The sequence below is a fragment of the Narcine bancroftii genome, chromosome 5, assembly GCF_036971445.1.
Source record: "Narcine bancroftii isolate sNarBan1 chromosome 5, sNarBan1.hap1, whole genome shotgun sequence".
Taxonomy (NCBI): Eukaryota; Metazoa; Chordata; class Chondrichthyes; order Torpediniformes; family Narcinidae; genus Narcine; species Narcine bancroftii.
Genome location: NC_091473.1, coordinates 46,097,768 through 46,117,160, shown reverse-complemented (window position 1 = coordinate 46,117,160; position 19,393 = coordinate 46,097,768). Strand labels below are relative to the sequence as shown.

Genomic DNA, 19,393 nt, shown 5'->3' with positions numbered 1-19,393 from the left:
TCAGTGAATTGCAATCAGGAGCAAGAGAAATTGCTAATTACTGCTGGCTCTTAACTGCACCCTGGGCAAACATTATGGCTGCACCAGAAATCATACAAGCCCATATAAGTGAAATGCAAACTGGGATACTCTATTTTGATTACTGCTTGTGAAAGCAGAGCTTGCAAGCAGAAGACTGCTTCCAACACAACACCCTCCACACCCACTTTCAACTCAAAGTCATCAAGGGAACAAGAAAGGAATAAACCAACCTGTCTGAAATCTGGACTTTAGTACATCTGGAGGAATTGCCACGGCCCAGTTGGAGATTCCAGCTATTCCACCAGCAAACAGGATTCTGGGAACACTGAGATCAGTCACACTGCAGTGAAAGTTAAAAAAAACAGAGAATACGTCAAATTAGAATCACTGAATTATATCATGTCACAGGAACCCACCATTCAACCTGCTGAGGCCAAGCAGGCTCCAGACAGAGCAACACAAAAACTGCAGATGCTGGAATCTGGAGTGAACAATGGGAAGCTGGAGGGACTCTGTGAGTCAGGCAGCATCCATAGAGAGAGATGGGCAGTCAATGTTTCAAATAATACAAGCCTTGTATCAAATCTTGGAAAAGAGTGCCAACCCATGGGTGCTGCCTCTCCTGTTGAATCCCCCCAGTTTTACTTTGTTCACTCCAAAGAATAATTAGATTCCATTTCCTCACCACTATCTTCATTTCTTACCTTTCTCAATGACTTTCAGATTGGAGATTCAGCACAAGCCCACTCACCTCTCATGTTCATAACATGTCAATGGTAAATATCTAACAGCATCATATGGCAGTTTTCCAACTGATCTTAATTTTCTTTCTAAGAATGTGCTTGTAAACACTGCCAATAGCAATTAGACTTGTCCAACCCCTTTGGGAACAATAAAAATGCAATCCTCCCCAGCAAGAACATCCAGAGCCCTTTTCCCAAACTAGGGAGCTGGAGGTGGGATTGCTATGTACTCTAAACTAAATCAGACCTTCAGTGGAAATGCAATGTTCAAGGGCGACTGACCTCTGTCCCTCAGGAGTAAGTGAATGCTTCAGCCACTCGTATGTCATGAAGTACATTCCACTTGCAGGCAAATCTAACAAGGAAAAAGGTTGAAAGAAGAAAAACATTAATGCAGCTGAAATAACAAAAAAATCCCCAGCTTGCATTATTTTAACAACCCCTCTCATGCTGTCATCCTTTAACTATTTGAATCAATACTCATATTGCTGTGGCTTCTTTAAACTTCCCAAATCTTCTTTTCATTACCCTTATCAAGTGGAAGGTTCATGAAACAATAATGTTGCCCTCAGACAGCTCCAAGAAAAGTGCAGAGAACAAAACACCTTTGTTGACCTCACCAAAGCCTTTGACACCGTGAGCAGGAAAGGGCATTGGCAAATACGAGAGCGCCTTGGATGCCTCCCCCCCAAGTTCCTCAACATGGTTATCCAACTGCACGAAAACCAACAAGGTCGGGTCAGATACAGCATTGAGCTCTCCGAACCCTTCTCCATTGACGACGGCGTGAAGCAAGGCTGCGTCCTCGCACCAACCCTCTTTACTATCTTCTTCAGCATGATGCTGAAACAAGCCATGAAAGACCTCAACAATGAAGACGGTGTTTATATCCAGTACCGCACCGATAGCAGTCTCTTCAATTTGATGCGCCTGCAAGCTCACACCAAGACACAAGAGCAACTTGTCCGTGAACTACTCTTTGTAGACGATGCCGCTTTAGTTGCCCATTCAGAGCCAGCTCTCCAGCGCATGACGTCCTGTTTTGCAGAAACTGCCAAAATGTTTGGCCTGGAAGTCAGCCTGCAGAAAACTGAGGTCCTCCATCAGCCAGCTCCCCACCATGTCTACCAGCCCCCCCACATCTCCATCGGGCACACAAAACTTAAAACGGTCAACCAGTTTACCTACCTTGCCTGCACCATTTCATCTGATGCAAGGATCGACAAAGAGATAGACAACAGACTCGCCAAGACAAATAGCGCCTTTGGAAGACTACAAAAAAAAGAGTCTGGAAAAACAACCACCTGAAGAAACACACAAAGATCAGTGTGTACAGAGCCGTTGTCATGCCCACGCTCCTGTTCGGCTCGGAATCATGGGTCCTCTACCGGCATCACCTACGGCTCCTAGAACACTTCCATCAGCGTTGTCTCCGCTCCATCCTCAACATCCATTGGAATGACTTCATCACCAACATCGAAGTAATCGAGCTGGCAGAGTACGCAAGCATCGAATACATGCTGCTGAAGACCCAACTGCGCTGGGTGGGTCACGTCTCCAGAATGGAGGACCATCGCCTTCCCAAGATTGTGTTCTATGGCGAGCTCTCCACTGGCCACCGAGACAGAGGTGCACCAAAGAAGAGGTACAAGGACTGCTTAAAGAAATCTCTTGGTGCCTGCCACATTGACCACCGCCAGTGGGCTGATATCGCCTCCAACCGTGCATCTTGGCACCTCACAGTTCGGTGGGCAGCAACCTCCTTTGAAGAAGACCGCAGAGCTCACCTCACTGACAAAAGACAAAGGAGGAAAAACCCAACACCAAACCCCAACCAACCAATTTTCCCTTGCCTGCCTTTCCCGCATCGGACTTGTCAGTCACCAACGAGCCTGCAGTAGTCGTGGACATACCCCTCCATAAATCTTCGTCCGCGAAGCCAAGCCAAAGAAGGAAAAAAAGAAAAGAATGTTGGCAACAAAGATATAAAGAGAGAAGGGGCAGATGGTTTTGAGTAGAAAGAGGTTGAAAGCTACCACCCTCCATCTCCCACTTCAAATTACTTCTTGGAACATCAACACTGTAGAACACACATTTTAATCATATTTCTCTCCTGCTCGAAGCAAAAAAACCATGCAGCATTGACCAAGGATGGAAAGCCATGTCACTTTGCAAACGTAAATGACAAACCTTGCTCTCTTTTTGATTCTTGGGTCTGGTTGAAACCATAAATTAACCAAGGCATTCACACACTGAGACTAAAAGGTGCAATTTTTAAACTCACACTGACTCAACGAAACCAATTGCCACAACATAAACACAAACATGTTTTTCTGGTATCATCCTTTTCTATGAGCTTGTAGTGACTGCTGAGGCAGAGCTACTGAATAAGGAGGCGTCCACACAGTGTGAGGGGGAACCAAAGAGTGACTTTATTGGTTTGAATTTGCTGCATCTCTGCGCTGGCCCGCTGGTTTCCGGAAGTGACGTCATTACATAGTGGGGTCACTCTCCAGTTGGCTGACTGCTACGCAGAATTGGAGGGCTTCACAGCCCACACATGGCACTAGGCGCGAGCTCCTTCTTGGCAGTGAAGGGGAGTCTGCGCCATCTTGGACTGGCCACGTGTTGTGGCAATTCGGCCCATTTACTTGCGCGGTCGCATGGCCCGCTACACTATCCCCCCACCCCAAAATCTCTCTTGAGCAAGTCTGACTTACAGTCTGTGGGCAGTCTATCTCTGTGCTTGACCCGGGGGACCGTGGTCAGCAAGTCAGAGTCCAGGTGTGCGACTTTGAGGCAGTCGACTATGAATCTGTCCTGTTAGCCGCAATGTCCAATGTGAACACCACGCCGTCTCTCCACAGTACCTTGAAGGGGCCTTCATACGGGCACTGTGGGAGGGGTGGGGGTTGTGGTGATACACCACTAGCCTACTGCAGGGGGCGATCACTCTACCTGCAGGAAGATCAGTGGAGGACAGACTACACCAGGCCAGCTGTCAATCAGTCGACCTGAATGGACCAAACCCCACCCGGTTGGCTGCCAATCAGCCGGCCGGGATATAAGCAACATCCGGCCCCTCTCGAGATCAGTCACTCTGGAGCAGGGCACAGCTAGCCACAGCAGAGACTTTAAGCTGAATAAAGCCTGTTCCTCAGTCTTTGAATTTTGTGTCTGCTTACTGTTACTATAATGCATCACAGGGGGTCCCTTCCTGTCCTCTCTATACGTACTGTGTGAACTGCAGATCTGCTGGAACGTGGCTGGATGGCGAGCCATGACTGGATGGTGGCCGAGTGGGGGGGCGTTGTCCACCCGCTTGTTCTCTCAGTTTGTGCAGGACGTCTAACGCGCTGGTCTGTGGGCCGGCGGGGGGCGGTGGGGGTTGGTTGAAATGTAGGACAGTGCATCAGCTACTAGATTGGCCTTGCCGGTGACATGGCGGATATCTGTGGTGAATTCCAATACGTAGGAGAGGTGCCGTTGTTGTCTTGCCAACCATGGGTCCAAGACCTTGCTCAGCGCGTAGGTCAATGGTTTGTGGTCTGTGTAGGCAGTGAACACTCTCCTCTTTAGCATGTAGCGGAAATGCCGTATCGCCAGGTACAAGGCCAGCAGTTCATAGTCAAATGCGCTGTATTTGAGCTCTGGTGTTCAGAGGTGCTTACTGAAAAAGGCGAGAGGTCGGCAGTGCTTGTCAACCCATTGCTCTAGCACCGCGCCCACCACTCTATCTCAAGCATCCATTGTGAGGGACAGAGAGAGGTGGGATCCGAGTGTACCAGTACCGTGGCCTTCGCCAGTGCTGCCTTGGTGGCGTGAAAAGCCTCCGTGCCCTCTGGTTTCCATTGCAGCATCTTGTCATTGAATTTGACAAGGCTGAACAGGGGCTGCATGAGGAGGAAGCAATGATAGAAGTTGACCATCCCAGGAACTCCTGTAGTCCTTTGGTCATGCTTGGCTTAGGGAAGTTCTGAATGGCCTCCACCTTGTTGAGTAGTGGCGTGGCGCCATCTGGGGTAATGCGGTGCCCCAGAAAGTCTATTGTTTCCATGTCAAACTGGCACTTGACCAGGTTCACTGTGAACCTGAACTACTGCAGTCTGTTGAGGTGCATCCTGTGGGTGCTGGCATCAGGGCTGGCGACAAGGATGTCATCTTTTGAGTCCGAAAGGCATTCTTAAGAATTCAAAGAGGCCAAAAGGTATAATGATGGTCGTCTTCAGGATGTTGCTAGGGTGTACCGGGATTTGCTAATACTCATTTGCAAGTTCCACCTTGGAGAATATCCTGCAACCATGTAGCCTCGTGGTGAGATCCTGGAAATGCGGGACGGGGTACGTGTCCGGGACCGTTGCTTTGTTTAGACGTCGATAGTCGCTGCACGGATGCCAAACGCAGGAGCTCTTCTGTACCATGTGGAGCGGAGAGGGCCATGGGCTGTTGGAACGGCATACAATCCCTAACTCTCCCATGACTGCAAACTCGCCCTTGACTTGTTGGAGCTTGTCTGGCGGGAGTTGCCGGGCTCATGCATGCACCGGGGGGCTGGTAGTCTATGTGGTGCTCCACACCATGTGGCGGGTTGGAGTCATGGAAGTTCAGTGCCAATAAAGCTGGGTATTTGGCCAGTTAGGAGGCGTACTAGTCTTGGCCGAGGGCATGGCATTCACACACAGCGTTTTCATAAGGTGAGGGGGAAAGACTGGAAAGTTACCAGCAGGTCGTGAACCCGGAGGAAATCCACCCCGAGAAGCGCCTGTCCCACGGTTGCGATGGTGCACTCGCACTGGAAAACAGCATCTGCAATGTGGATGGTGACCAGGCGGGTACCGTAGCTGGGAATGGAGGACCCGTTGACCGTATGCAGGGGAAAGCCTTTGGTGCTATGTCTTGCCTCAAAGTATGTGGGCGGGATAAGGCTAATCTCCACGCCAGTGTCAACAAGGAAATCCCACTTGGTCCTCTGGTCTCTGAGGTAGAGTAGGCCTTTCTGTGTACCAACTACTTCGGCCACTATCAATGGCCGGCCTGCCCGTTTCCCGTTGCCGTGTTGGTTTTGGCAGTGGAGTCGAACATGGTGGGGAGGGTGGGGTGCGCTGCTGGGCGTTCCTGCCCCATTGGCGGTGATTGAAACAGTACTTGCTGTTCTGCCCTGCGCGCCTTTCATGTTGCCACTGAGCCGCAGCTACCGCTGGTGTTTCTGGTGGACTGGACGGGTTGGTGGCGCCGATTGCGTAGACTGATTGCGTGTGGAAGGAGCTCTGCTGTGGCATGTGGAACAGCCTGTCTGCCTTCTTGGCTATAAGGTGTGGGACATTGAAATCTATGTCTGAAACTGCTGAGGATACGTGCACTGGTAGTTTCAAGAGGAATAGTGCCTCGAACTGGAAACAGTCTGTGTGCCCGTCTGCCAGGGCCACCATCTCATGCATTAGCTCGGAGGGGTTTCTGATGCCCAGGCCCTGCATGTTGAGGATTCTAATGGTGCAATTGTGCCAATGTGATGTCCAGGAAGAAATGTCGGAACTGCTCATACTTACGCTCCATCAATGGGTTTTCTATTGGTGTCCTCTGAAACGATTCGCCTGATGTGGAACTGTGACTCAACGAGCTGTAGGCGGGAGACGTACGCCCACCGCGTTGGTCGCAGGAGCTGCAACTGTGGATTCGGTCGATTACTGCATTTCCGTATGATCGATGCTGGTTTCAAAACGTTGGAACTGTTGGGGTCACCACTGTAGCGATTGCTGCGGCAGCGCTACCAAATAAAGAACGTCCACACAGTGTGAGGGTTAACCAAAGAATTACTTTATTGGTTTGAATTCGCTGCATCTCCGTGCTGGCCCGCTCACTTCTGGTGATATATCCTCCAGCTTCCAGAAGTGATGTCATCACGATGTCATTCTCCAGCCGGCTGGCCGCTACATGGAAATGGAGTGCTCCTTAACTCGCATATGGCGCTAGGTGCAGGCTCCTTCTCAGCAGTGAAAGGGGGCCCATGCCATCTTGGACTGGCCACGTGTTGCAGCGATTCGGCCAGTTTACTCGCGCGGTCGCTCGGCCCACTACAAGCTCACAGATTGAGAGGCCACTTCTTGAGATTGATTATGGTAGTCTTTAAAATTTAAACTAAATACTAGAAGCCAGCATGAATTGTCTCATGCACCCATCACTCAAATGGGTATTGCTTGGAATCTGTCTGCAAGGCAATAATGAAATTATCTATCTAAATCAGCAATTTGTATGGACATCACAAACAGAAAAGTTTCCAAAATAACTGATTTTTAAAAAGTTGGTTAGGATAGACTGAAGGGAAGCTTGCAGGTTGAGTTGGTGGTAAAGAAGACAAATACAATGCTGACATTTATTTCAAGAGGAATAGAATACAAGAAAAGGGATATGATGTTGAGGTTCTAGAAGTAACTGGTGAAACCTCACTTGGAGAATTGCATGCAGTTCTGGATTCCTCATTTCAGAAAGGATGTGAGGATGTTGGAGAGGGTAGAAAGGAGGTTCACCAGGATGATTCTGGGAATTAAAGGGTTATCATTAGAGGAACACATGACAGCTCTTGGCCAATGGGGGGGGGGGGGAGAGGAATCTCATTAAAACATTTTGAATATTGAAAGGCATGGATAGAGTAAATGTAAAAATATTGTTTCCCATGGTGGGAGAGTCTTGGACAAAAGCGCACAACTTCAAGATTAAAAGTCATTCACTTAGAAGAGAGATGACTTGAAGTTTTTTCAGAATGTGGTGAATCTATGGAATTTGTTGTGGAGCCCAGGTCATTGGGTGTATTTAAGGCAGAAATTTATGGTTTCTTGATTAGCCAGGGCATCAAAGGTTATGGGGAGAAGGCTGGGCAGTGGGGCTGCGTGGGGAAAATGGATCAGCTCATCAATGAATGGCGCAGCAGACTCAATGGGCTGAATAGCCTATTTCTGCTCCTATATCTTATGGTCTAGAAAAAAACCTTTGGAGTCTATGAAGTCTTTACTGAACAATACAAATAATACAAACATTCACCTGCAAGAATAGGCCACAAACCACATAGCCCCCCCCCCCCCCACCCCCCCCCACAAAGCCTCAATCCTCGGAGAGAGAAACTGTTCTTCCCTTCTTCTTTAAGGCTAACACTTACCCTTGGACAATACATCCTAGTCAAGGGCTGCCACTATGCAATAAACATCTTTACAGAATCTATACTGCCAAAAACTCTCTCAAGAAAACAGGCCCATTCTGTTAAAGCTTTTCTCAAAACAAGTTCCTCCTACCAGAAGATGTAAACCATGGCATAGTGATATGCTTTGGATTTTGGGCAGTTCCTTTATACCTCCATGCTTTGCTCTTACAGGTTAATCTTGGTCTCGTCTGTCCACAAGACCTTTTTTCCAGAATTCTGCAGGCTCTTTTAAATACTTCTCTTGGAAAACTGTAATCTGGCCATCCTTTCTGTGGCTAACTAGTGGCTTGCATCTTGCAGGGTAGCCTATGCATTTCTTCTTATAAAGTCTTCTGTGGACAGTACTCATTGACATATCCACACCTGCCTCCTGAAGAGTGTTTCTGATCTGTCAGACATACGTTTGGGAATTTTTCTTCATTATGATGAGAATTTTTCTGTCATCAGCAATGGAGATCTCCCTTGGAATACCAGTCCCTTTGTGATTACTGAGCTCACCAGTACATTCTTTCTTTTTAATGATGCTCCAAACTGTTGGCTTTGGTAATTCAAAGGTTTGGACGATGTCTCTTTCTTTTGTATTCTTGTTTTTCAGCCTCGTAATGGCGTCCTTGACTTTGATAGACACAATTCTGATCCTCACGTTGAAAAATGGCAACTACAGACACCAAAGGTGATGAAAACCTTAGAAGCAAGCCTAGTTCTCTTATACCTGCACCAATGAAGCAATTAACCAAACTTTAATCATCACAAACAGCAGGGTAGGTAAATGTCCCGAACATTATGGTGCCCTGAAATGAGAGGACTATGTATAAAAAGTGCTGTGATTTCTACATGGTCAAACCAAAATGCATACAAATAACCTTGAATAAAATCTGGAATGTGCACTTTAATTACATATGAATTGTTTGATTACAAATTTAAAACTGTGGAGCACAGGGGCAAATAAAGAAAAAAAGTGTCTTTGTCCCAAACATTATTGAGGGCACTGTATATCCTTCATCAAGCGAGACCAATACTGCAGTTATGGTCTCACCAAAGTCATATATTTGAAGGAAAACTTCTATTATTTTTTTGCAATGAGGACTAGCATCAAAGTTAAGCTTTTGAATCTGCATCCTGCATTTCTGAAATTTGCAGTAAAAACTTCATGCTACTTTACAAATTGCTCTAAAATATATCAAATTTTATTATGAACTACTGTGTGTGCCATGCTCTTTCATTATCTCACTTGCCCTCTTTCTCTGCCCATTTAATTCCCAAAGCTATTACATCTTCATTAAGAAACAGAAAATCTATTGGAGGAACTCAGTAGGTCTATAACTTCTTCCTTGACCCCATTATTCTCAATATTTTCATCTTACACTCAGTCTAGTTTTCTCAATTACTGAAGGGTGGAAACAAGCAAGGGCACAAAATGTGTCATGGGTGGAGGATTTACTTAACCAAGAGTCATCAATAGTTTCAACAATAAATAAGCTAGGTAGATCATGGAAGACATAATCATGAAATTGGGACCAGCAGAAAATGAATAACTGAACTGGCCAAATCATTTCCTGATTCAATTTCAACAAATCTGCATCATTCAGAGTTGTCAGGAGTGGAAATGATGAATTCTAAATTGAGCAATTGACAAACATAAAACAAACCAGTGACTCTCAGTTACCATACCTCTCATGAGGGTGAGAGCAGTCCCCTTGTAGATGCCTCGAATGCCCAATTTTCTGTAGATTTGTTTTGCACAATCCATTGGGCCAGCATACTTTGTCTCACCAGTTGACATTTGAATCTGAAAACGTGCACATTACAAATATAAAGAAGGAAAATTTTAATCCCAAGCAGACAAAAATAAAGCTCAAGATATAAATTGTATGCCATCTATCCTCTTCTAAAATGTGTTTTGCTATTTTTTAAGGTTTTGCTCACAAGAGATCCCTGCCCTGCAAGAGCTGCTGAAGCAGCAGAGATTCGAGGGTTATCCTCAGCAGATGGCTGCATGTTTGATCACTAGTTTGTACTGGGTTGCCTGACAACCGATAACAATTATCTACAATGTCATTAAGCCGAGGCAGAATAAGTCATCTCACCCAGACTTCATAAGAGCAGAAAATGCTGATAATACTTAAAAGGCCAAGCAATTTCTGTGGAAAGAGAAACAGAGGCAATACTTCAGGTCAAAGACACTTCAACAGAATTGGGAGGGAGAGAAAACAAATTTGCTTAAAGTTGCAGAAAGTGGAAGTGTGGGGGCAGTGGGTGGGTGATGGATCGCAAAAAAAAAGGAAATACCTCAATGCTTCCTCAGTAGGTGGTGAATCTGTGGAATTTGTTGCCACAGGCAAGGCCAAGTCATTTGGTATATTTAAAGGAGATTGATTGATTCTTGGTGAGTAAGGGAATCAAAGGTTATTGGAAAAAGACAGGAGATTTGGGATGAACGGAAAAACACATCAACCATGACTTGAATGATGGAGCAGACTGAATGGGCCAAATGGCCCAATTCTGTTCCTTGATCTTATTGATAGGATGTTGTTCCGGTAGCCCAGATGCCTCCAATGTTTATCCATTTGGTTAAGAATGGGATGGACAAGAGCAAGAGAGAATCAAAAGGACATGTTAAACCTGTGAAGTGCTGATCAAAGCTATAACCTCAAACCAAAAGAATGGTGAAAACACCCAGCAGATCAAGCAATTTCTGTGGAGAGAATAACTGTGTTAATGTTACAGATGGTAAACCTTACAGCAGAACTGGCCAGATCTGATATGAACAGGAAAAGAAATTAATTTGAAATTGTTAAAATTTTGTGTAAAGTCCTGAAGGCTGCAACAAAACCAGTTTGTGTTGTAACCATCTAATAGGCAGCATACTGAGAGGTCCAAAAAAAAGTGGCGCTGCAGAGCTGCTGCAACGGCAGCACTGTCACAAGTGTGGACCGAGGAGAATGGGGAGTGGAGACAGAATGCTGTTCCGCAGGGTCCTACTGTCCAGCACTGATGCCAATGGCTCCGTACAGGCTTTAAACTGCCTATTAAAGGAGCCGACTGTTTTTTTAAAACATCCTGTGAGCATGAAAGTGCCTCTCCAGGGCATTGTCCATGAGGGGTGCAGATTTCCGGGGGAGCAGCAGTCTGGCGCAGAGTATCAGAAAAAGGACAACACCCACCCCACCTCAAGTTGAGAAGAAGAAGCTTGGGGAACAGCCCTACGGAAAGGTGACCATGGCAGCAGACTAGCGAGGGGCTCAGTGGCTGAAGAACCCACATAGGCTGCTGGCGACTTGCAGACAAAAGGTTCTGTGGCAGAGATCAAGTATCCTGAATGGTATGTTGCCTCCCCAGTTCAAGAGATGAGGATATTTCAGGGCAAGTTCATAGCATTCTCGAGAGGAAGGGTAAGAAGCCAGATGTCATGGTCCATGCAGGGACCAAAGACATTGGTAGGAAGGATGATGAGATCTTGCAAAAATAGTTCAGAGAGTTAGGCACAAGTTGAAGGTCAGGACCTCCAGCACTGTGATCTCAGGATTGCTCCTTGTGTCATGTCTTGGTAAGGATAGAAATAGGAAGATAATGAAGTTTAACACAAGGCTAAAGAGATGGTGTAGGAGGGAGGGTTTCAGATTTCTGGATCATTGGGCACATTTTCAGGGAAGGTACTGTTTTTATGGGATGGTTTGCATCTGAACTGGAGGGGAAAGGTTTGCTTGTACTGTTCCTGGGGACTTAAACAAGATTTGCAGGGGCTTAAACTAGATTTGCAGGGGGATGAGAACCAAAGTCCCAGAGCAGACAGTGAAATGGGGGCTTCCAGGCTCCTGCACCTCGATGGGCTTGGGGACCGCACACCATCGACCCTAATGGACGAGATGCTGGCGCTGGCCGAGGATCATAAATCTTGTTTCCTATTCCGTCAGATCTTCCTCGAGTAGATGCTCAGGGACATCCTGTGGATGAGGATTTCACAGACCCTCGCCAAGTCGCAGCCCATGCGGATATCCTCTGGCGCACCAAGAAGGAGAATGAAGCAGCCCTCAGTCAGGTTGCACGACCAAGAGCCACCTGGCCACAACACTCCCCCAATCACAAGCCGGAGGAGCACCATTCCACCTGGTGCTTTTACCATCAGCGCTAGGGAGCGCAAGCTTGTAAGTGCCAACAACCGTATGACTACCAGGGGAAAAGATCTGCCCAGCCACCATTGATGGCTGCGACGGCTGGCCACGTGGACTGTCTCCTTCACGTTACTGACAAATCCACTGGCCGTCGTTTCCTGGTGGACACAGGAGTGGAGCTGAGCATCCTGCCCCCCACCGCCCTTGAGACACGCACCCGATCTCATGGTCCCACCCTGCGGGCAGCCAACGGTTCCGCCATCAAGACTTTCGGTACCCGCAAGGCGCAGATCCAGATTGGGAAAGAGAAATTTCACTGGGTACTCCATTATTGGAGGTCGACTTCCTGAGGGCACATGGACTGTTGGTCAACATGAAGGGCAAGAGGCTGGTCAACGCTCGCACCTTCCATTCGGTGCGCCTGGATGCCACAAAAACCTGCAGGCCCGAGATTGCCCCCATCGCCACTTCCACGGACGAGTATTCGAGCATGAGTTCCTCGCCATCCTACAACCACTTTTCAGCGCCACCTTACCCCAGAATGGGGTATACCACCATATCTCAACACAGGGCCCCCCGCTGCCCGCCAAGCCCATACGATTCTGCCCAAGAAGCTGCAGCTGGCAAAGGATGAGTTTTCACGACTGCAGGAGTTGGGGATCGTCTGTCGCTCGGACAGCACCAGGGCATCCCCTCTCCACATGGTCCCCAAATCCTCCGGGGGCTGGAGACCCTGAGGTGATTACCGGCGTTTGAATGACGCCACCACACCAGACAGATACCCGGTTCCCCACATTCAGGACTCCTCAGGACTCCTTGGCGCGCAAGTCTTCTCCAAGGTCGATCTGGTGCAGGGGTATTATCAGATCCCGGTCCACCCCGAGAACATCGGCAAGACGGAGATCATCACCCCCTTTGGCCTCTTTGAATTCCTGCATATGCCTTTCGGCCTCAAGAACGCGGCCCAGACTTTTCAGCGCCTCATGGATGCAGTGGGTAGGAACTTGGACTTTGTGTTTATCTACTGGGACAATATCCTTAGCACCAGCCGCAACTGCGAAGAACACAAGGCCCACCTCCATACTCTGTTTGCCCGACTGGCAGAGTTTGGCCTCATGGTCAACGTGGCCAAGTGCCAGTTCGGAAAGCAGACGCTACAGTTCCTGGGGCACACCATCTCAGCAGCAGGTGCTGCCCTGGCACCAGAGAAGGTCGCGGCTGTCCAGCGATTCCCCAAGCCAACCACCCTCAAGGGCCTGCAGAAGTTCATGGGGATGGTGAATTTTTATCATTGGTTCATCCCCGGCGCTGCCCGCACCATGAGACCGCTGTCCGCGTTGATCGCCGCTAAGGAGAAAGTTCTGACCTGGTCGGAGGAGGCAGAAACCACTTTTGCTGCAACAAAGGAGGCCCTCGCCAACGCAACTCTATTGGTGCACCCACGCCCGGAGGCACACACGGCGCTCTCAGTGGACATCTCAGCCACAGCGGTAGGGGGCGTACTCGAGCAGTGGTTCAACGGACAGTGTCGCCCGCTGGCCTTCTTTAGCAAACAGCTGCGCCCGACAGAGCTCCAGTATAGCACTTTCGACCGGGAGCTCCTGGTACTGTACATGGCCATCCGGTTCTTTCGATATTTTCTGGAGGGCAGGCCCTTCACAGTGTTCATGGACCACAAGCTCCCTCACACAGGCATTTGCAATGGCCAAAGATCCGTGGTCGGCTCGCCAGCAACGCCACCTCTCCTACATGTCGGAGTTCACCACCGACATCCGGCACAGGGCAGGCAAAGACAAAGTCATGGCAGATGCACTCTCTCATCCGGCGATCAACGCTCTCGCCCCCTGCCTTTACTACACACAGTTGGCACAGGCCCAGAAGCTGGACACAGAGATGCAGGCTCTCTGAACCACCAACTCTGGCCTCGAGCTCCAGGACATTCAGTTGCCCAATAGTCCGGACAATGCTCTGCGACGTCTCCACCAGTTTGCCGCGCCCGGTAGTCCCACCGCAGTGGAGGTCGAGGGTTTTCAGCTTAGTCCACGACCTAGCTCACCCCTTGGTGAAGACTTTGGTGCGAATGGTGGCAGAGCAGTTTGTGTGGCATGGGCTCAAAAAGGTGGCCGAGATGGTGAGGAACTGCACCAGGTGCCTGGCCTCCAAGGTCCACCGGCATACACAGGCCCCAATTCAGCAATTTGACCCGGCGGTGCGGAGATTTCAGCACATCCACGTTGACGTTGTAGGCCCCCTGCCGGTGTCCAGAGAAGCACACTACTTTCTCACAATAGTCGATCAGACCACAAGATGGCCAGCCGCTCCCATCAAAGAGGCTTCCACAGAAATGTGCGCCAGGAACCTAGTCATTCATTGGATCACTAGGTTCGGAGTCCCACCACACATCACCAGTGACAGGGGCGCCCAGTTCACCTCCGCGCTCTGGGCTCATCTGGCGAACCTCCTGGAGGTTAAACTCTACCACACACAGCCTACCACCCACAAGGAAATGGTTCGGTGGAGAGGTTTCATCATCATATGAAATCTGCCCTCATGGCTCACCTCACTGGCCCAGGCTGGGCAGACAAACTGCCCTGGGTCCTCCTCGGCATCAGACCCAAGGAGGACCTACAGGCGTCTTCTGTGGAGCTGGTCTACAGCCCACCGCTCTCGCTGTCTGGTGAGTTCTTTGGCCCAGAGCCCAACATCATGTCTGAGCACATGAACCTTTTGGCAGATCTCCGTAAAAAACTATCCTCGCTAGTCCCCCCACCTCCCTTGCGTTATGGCGTCCGCCGACACATCGTCCCAAAGAGTTGGACTCAGCGGAATTCATATTTGTTCGGCACGGCCCATATACGGCACCTTTGCAATGCCCGTACGAAGGTCCATACAAGGTCCTCCAGCAGGACTTTCGTTTTGGACATAGGGGGGGTGAAGACGAACTTTTCACCGTGGATTGTTTGAAGGCGGCACACTTAGACCTATCACGGCCGATGCAGACGGCCATCCCCAAATGCCGGGGCCACCTGCCCAAGCAGCGGGACGCGTAGCCGGTTCTGGGGTGGGGGGGTTGTGTGGCGGAGGACTCTCTCGTGGTTAACCGGCCCCGCGTGTAACGCCATGTGGCGGGGCAGCCATGGGAAGATGGCGCTGTCAGAGTTTCTCCCTGCCTCGTCTCCTGCCCAGCTGGCGCATGGGGCAACAAATATATGTCACAATGCACGAGGTGCCTGAGTTCAAGCTGCCTTTAAAAGAGGCGTGTGCTGAATTTGAATAAAAACAGTCATTAATGACTTTCAATGTGGTGGCTGAGTCTTTCTTGGCTGTGTCCAGCACTACAATGTTAAGACTGCATATAAAAACAGAAATCATAAGGTTGAGTGCTGTGGAAATAATATTCTCAGATGCATCTATTTCAATGCAAGAAGTATTGCAGGAAGATTAGCGTGGATTCTCACGTGCGGCCATGAGTGCTCATCTACTGAGACTCTATGGGTGGAGCTGAGGAATGGGAAAGGTATTATAGAACATCCAATAGTCAGTGAGAATTGGAGGAGAAAATCTGCACCGAGATAGAAGACAGCTGCAGGAAACATAAAGTTGTGACAGTACGTGATTTTAACTTTACACATATTGAGAATTGCATGTAGTTTTGGTCACCTAACGATAGGAAAGATAGCATTAAAATTAAAAGAGAGCAGAGAAAATGTACTGGGATGTTGCCAGGACTGGAGGAACAGAGTTAGATGGAAAGGTTAAACAGATGAGGACATTATGCCCCAAAACTGCTCCCCCCGACCTGGAACATCTGGTGATCATGTGCCGCCCATTCTACCTGACAAGGGAGAACACAGTGTACATTTCGCCCCAGAATAATGCAAGGCTGGCACTGGAGGAACTGAGCACTGATATTAACAGCCATAAGACAGCACATCCTGATGCTTTCCCAATCATTGTAGGGACTTCAATCAGGCCAATCTGAAAAGGTCTCTGACAAACTACCACCAACATGTCACATATGATACCAGGGGAGCCAACACACTCGACCACTGCTACACCATCACAAAGAACGCCTACCGAGCCATACTATGACTGCACTTCAGCAAGTCTGATCACCTGGCTGTACTTCTACTCCCGGCATAGAAGCAGAGATTGAGGACCACAACACAAGCAGTGAAGACAGCGAAAGTATGATCGAGGGAGGCAGAGGACCATCTACAGGACTGCCCTGAATCAGTGGATTGGAACATATTCAAGAACTCATCCAAAGACAAATGAATATATAATAGGTGTCACTGACTTCATCAAGACCTGCGAGAATGAGGATGTGCCCATACGCATTCCCCAACCAGAAGCCTTGGATGAATCAGAGGATTCCCAACCTGCTGAGAGCAAGATCAAGACCATTTAAGGCCAGAGATCTAGGTATCTACAAGAAGGCCAGGTACTAGATTTTGTACTTTAAATGGACGGGAGGGGGGAGGTAGGGAGGGTGGGATGGGAGGAGGGGGGGGAGAAAATGGCACTGTATATGTTTGAAAAGGAAAAAGTGTGTATCATGGTTAATGTGGTTTATGGTGTGAAAAATTTAAAAAAAAAATAAAAAATTTAAAAAAAGGCCAGGTACGACCTGCAGGTAGAAAAGTGGCAATTCTGGAGGAAGTCAGAAACAGAGACAAATACCCACCAACTATGGCAAGGAGTGCAGGCCATTACAGTCTACAATGCAAGGGTGAACACTATGGATGGCTGTGATGCTTCATTACCATACAAGTTAAACAGCTTCTATGACCACTTTGAGAAGAAGAATGAAACAGTGCCTGTGAGAATCCCTCCAAAGGCTGAGTACCCTGTGATATCTGTCTCTATGGATGACATCAGAACATCATCCAAGAGGGTGATCCCGTACAAGGAGTCAGGCCCTGACTGCATACCTGGCAGGGTACTGAAAATCTGCACAAACCAACTAGCCAGAGTGTTCACGGACATTTTCAACCTCTCATTACTGCACTCAGAGGTTCCTACCTACTTCAAAAGGGCATCAACCATCCCGATGGCTAAGAAGAGCAGAGTGAGCTGCCTCAATGACTATCACCCAGTAGCACTAACTTCTATTGTGATGAAATGCTTTGAGAGGCTGGCCATGGCCAGAATTATCATACACCTAAGCAAAGATCTGGACCCACTGCAAATTGCTTATCGGCATAATCTCTCCACAGTACTGGCTTTCCACTCAGCTCTGGATCACCTCGAAAACAGCAACTCATACATATTGCTGCTCATCATCAACTAAAGCTCAGCCCTCAATACCATCATTCCCTCAGTGCCGGTCAAGAAGTTACAAACTCTAGGCCTCTGTATCCCACTCTGCAACTGGATCCTTGACTTCCTCATTGGAAGACCAGTCAGTACGAATTGGAAACAACGCCTCCTCCTCACTGATTATCAACACAGACATGCCTCAAGGATGAATCTTTAACCCACTGCTCTACTCATTATGCACCCATGATTATGTGGCCAGGTACATTTCCAATGCTATCTACTAATTTGCTGATGACACCACAGTTGTTGGCAGAATCACAAACGGCAATGAGGAAGCATACTGGTGGGAGCTAGATCAGCTCATTGAATGGAGTCATGCCAACAACCTTGTGCTCAATGTTAGCAAAACCAAGGAGATGATTGTGGACTTCAGGAGGAAGTCAAGGGAACACGACCCAGTGCTCATCAAGGGCTCAGTAGTGGAGAGAGTTAAGAACTTCAAATTCCTAGGTGTCAGCATCTCCAAGCATCTGTCCTAGAGCCTTCATGTCGATGCAATCACAAAGAAGGCTCACCAGTGGCTATTCTTTGTGAGGTGTTTGAGGAGATTTGGTATGTCACTGAAGACTCTCAAAAACATCTACAGATGAACCATGGAGAGCATTCTGGCTGGTTGCATCCCTGTCTGGTATGGAGGTGACAACTCTCAGGACAAGAAAAAATTCCAGAGGGTTGTTAACTCGGCCTGTAGCATCACAGGCTCCAGACCTACACTCCATCGAGGACATCTTTAAGAGGCAATGTCTTAATAAAGCAGCCTCTATCCTCAAAGACCCCCACCACCCAGGCCATGCCCTTTTCACTGTTCTACCATCGGGAAAAAGGTACAGGAACCGAAAAACAAGCACAAAGCGGCACATGGATAGCTTCTTCCCTACTGCCATCAGATTCCTGGATAATCAATGAACCGAAGACCCTGCCTTACTTTTTTGTACACTATTTTTTAAATTTATTGTTGTAAGGTGGTGTATATGAATGTTTGCACTATGATGTGCCACAAAACACTGAATTTCGTACTTGTTCATGACAATAAATTCTGATTCTGAGCGTAGAAGAATGAGAGGAGATATTATGGAAGTATACAAAATCATGATGGGTACATATAGAGTAAATGCAAGTCGACTTTTTCCATTGAGATGAGATGATGGATTAAGGGAAGAAGAGACATTTAGGGAGAACATTAGGGGGAATTTCTTCACGGAGTGATTAGAGTATGGAATGAGCTGCTAGCTAAAGTGGTAAATATGGGCTAAATGTTAACATTTAAGAAAAATTTGGACAAATGTATGGATGGGAAGGGTATGGACTAGATACAGGTCATTGGGACTTGGCAGAATAATAGTTTGGTACAGACTAGGGGGGGCTGAAGTGCCTATTTTCTGTGCTGTAATGTTCCACAGTTTCTATGGATTATTGAAGGACTCATAGCAGGCTGGTGGAGGCTGGCTCATGGGAACCAGCTTTCAGAATCAGGATGCAAGGAGATTTTGAAGGAAAAAAGGGCTCCTGAAGACCCTTAGGTGCTGAAAGCTTCCTGATCTTATCAGTGGTTTGGATATGAAGCGCTGGCTGACAATCGATCAAAAAGGAATCTGTGATGCTGTCGTGGCTGTGGGAGCTCTAGAATTGAATCCATGGATATTCAGTGTCTCTGAAGGACTCCCTTTTGCTTCTTTCTCTCATATTATTGGGGGCAATGTTCACGGCAACTCTTTGTTTTCCTTTATGGCAGGCAAAAGTTGAGAGATATTGTGTACATTTCACTTTTTGTCTGATAACATGAAGTGGTGTAAAAATACAAGCAGCATATGTGAGGTGGGAGTGGGGGAAAGGATGAATAAATAGTAATGTTTCAATTCAAGACCCTGTATCAAAGTGGTGCAAAAATAAGTAGTATAAAGAAGAGAAGGGCTGAGCCATAGAATGGGCTGGAGGGAGGTCATGAGAAAGGGAATAAAAATGAGACACCAGAGCTGGATCAGAAGTTATGAGAGTGAAAACAA

General features: G+C 47.9%; 1 protein-coding gene across 2 annotated transcripts in view; it reads right to left on the bottom strand.

Annotated features, from left to right (window-relative positions):
* Positions 1-19,393, bottom strand: part of prkar2aa (protein kinase, cAMP-dependent, regulatory, type II, alpha A) — a 344,304-nt gene that overhangs the window by 310,130 nt on the left and 14,781 nt on the right. The window contains exons 5-7 of one of the 2 annotated variants that reach the window (XM_069937324.1): positions 9,628-9,745; positions 1,047-1,119; positions 252-361 (exon numbers count right to left, since the gene is read on the bottom strand). In XM_069937324.1, the coding sequence (XP_069793425.1) occupies positions 252-361; positions 1,047-1,119; positions 9,628-9,745 (301 nt within the window). The remainder of the gene's footprint in view (positions 1-251; positions 362-1,046; positions 1,120-9,627; positions 9,746-19,393) is intronic. The other variant, XM_069937325.1, reaches the window with a different exon arrangement.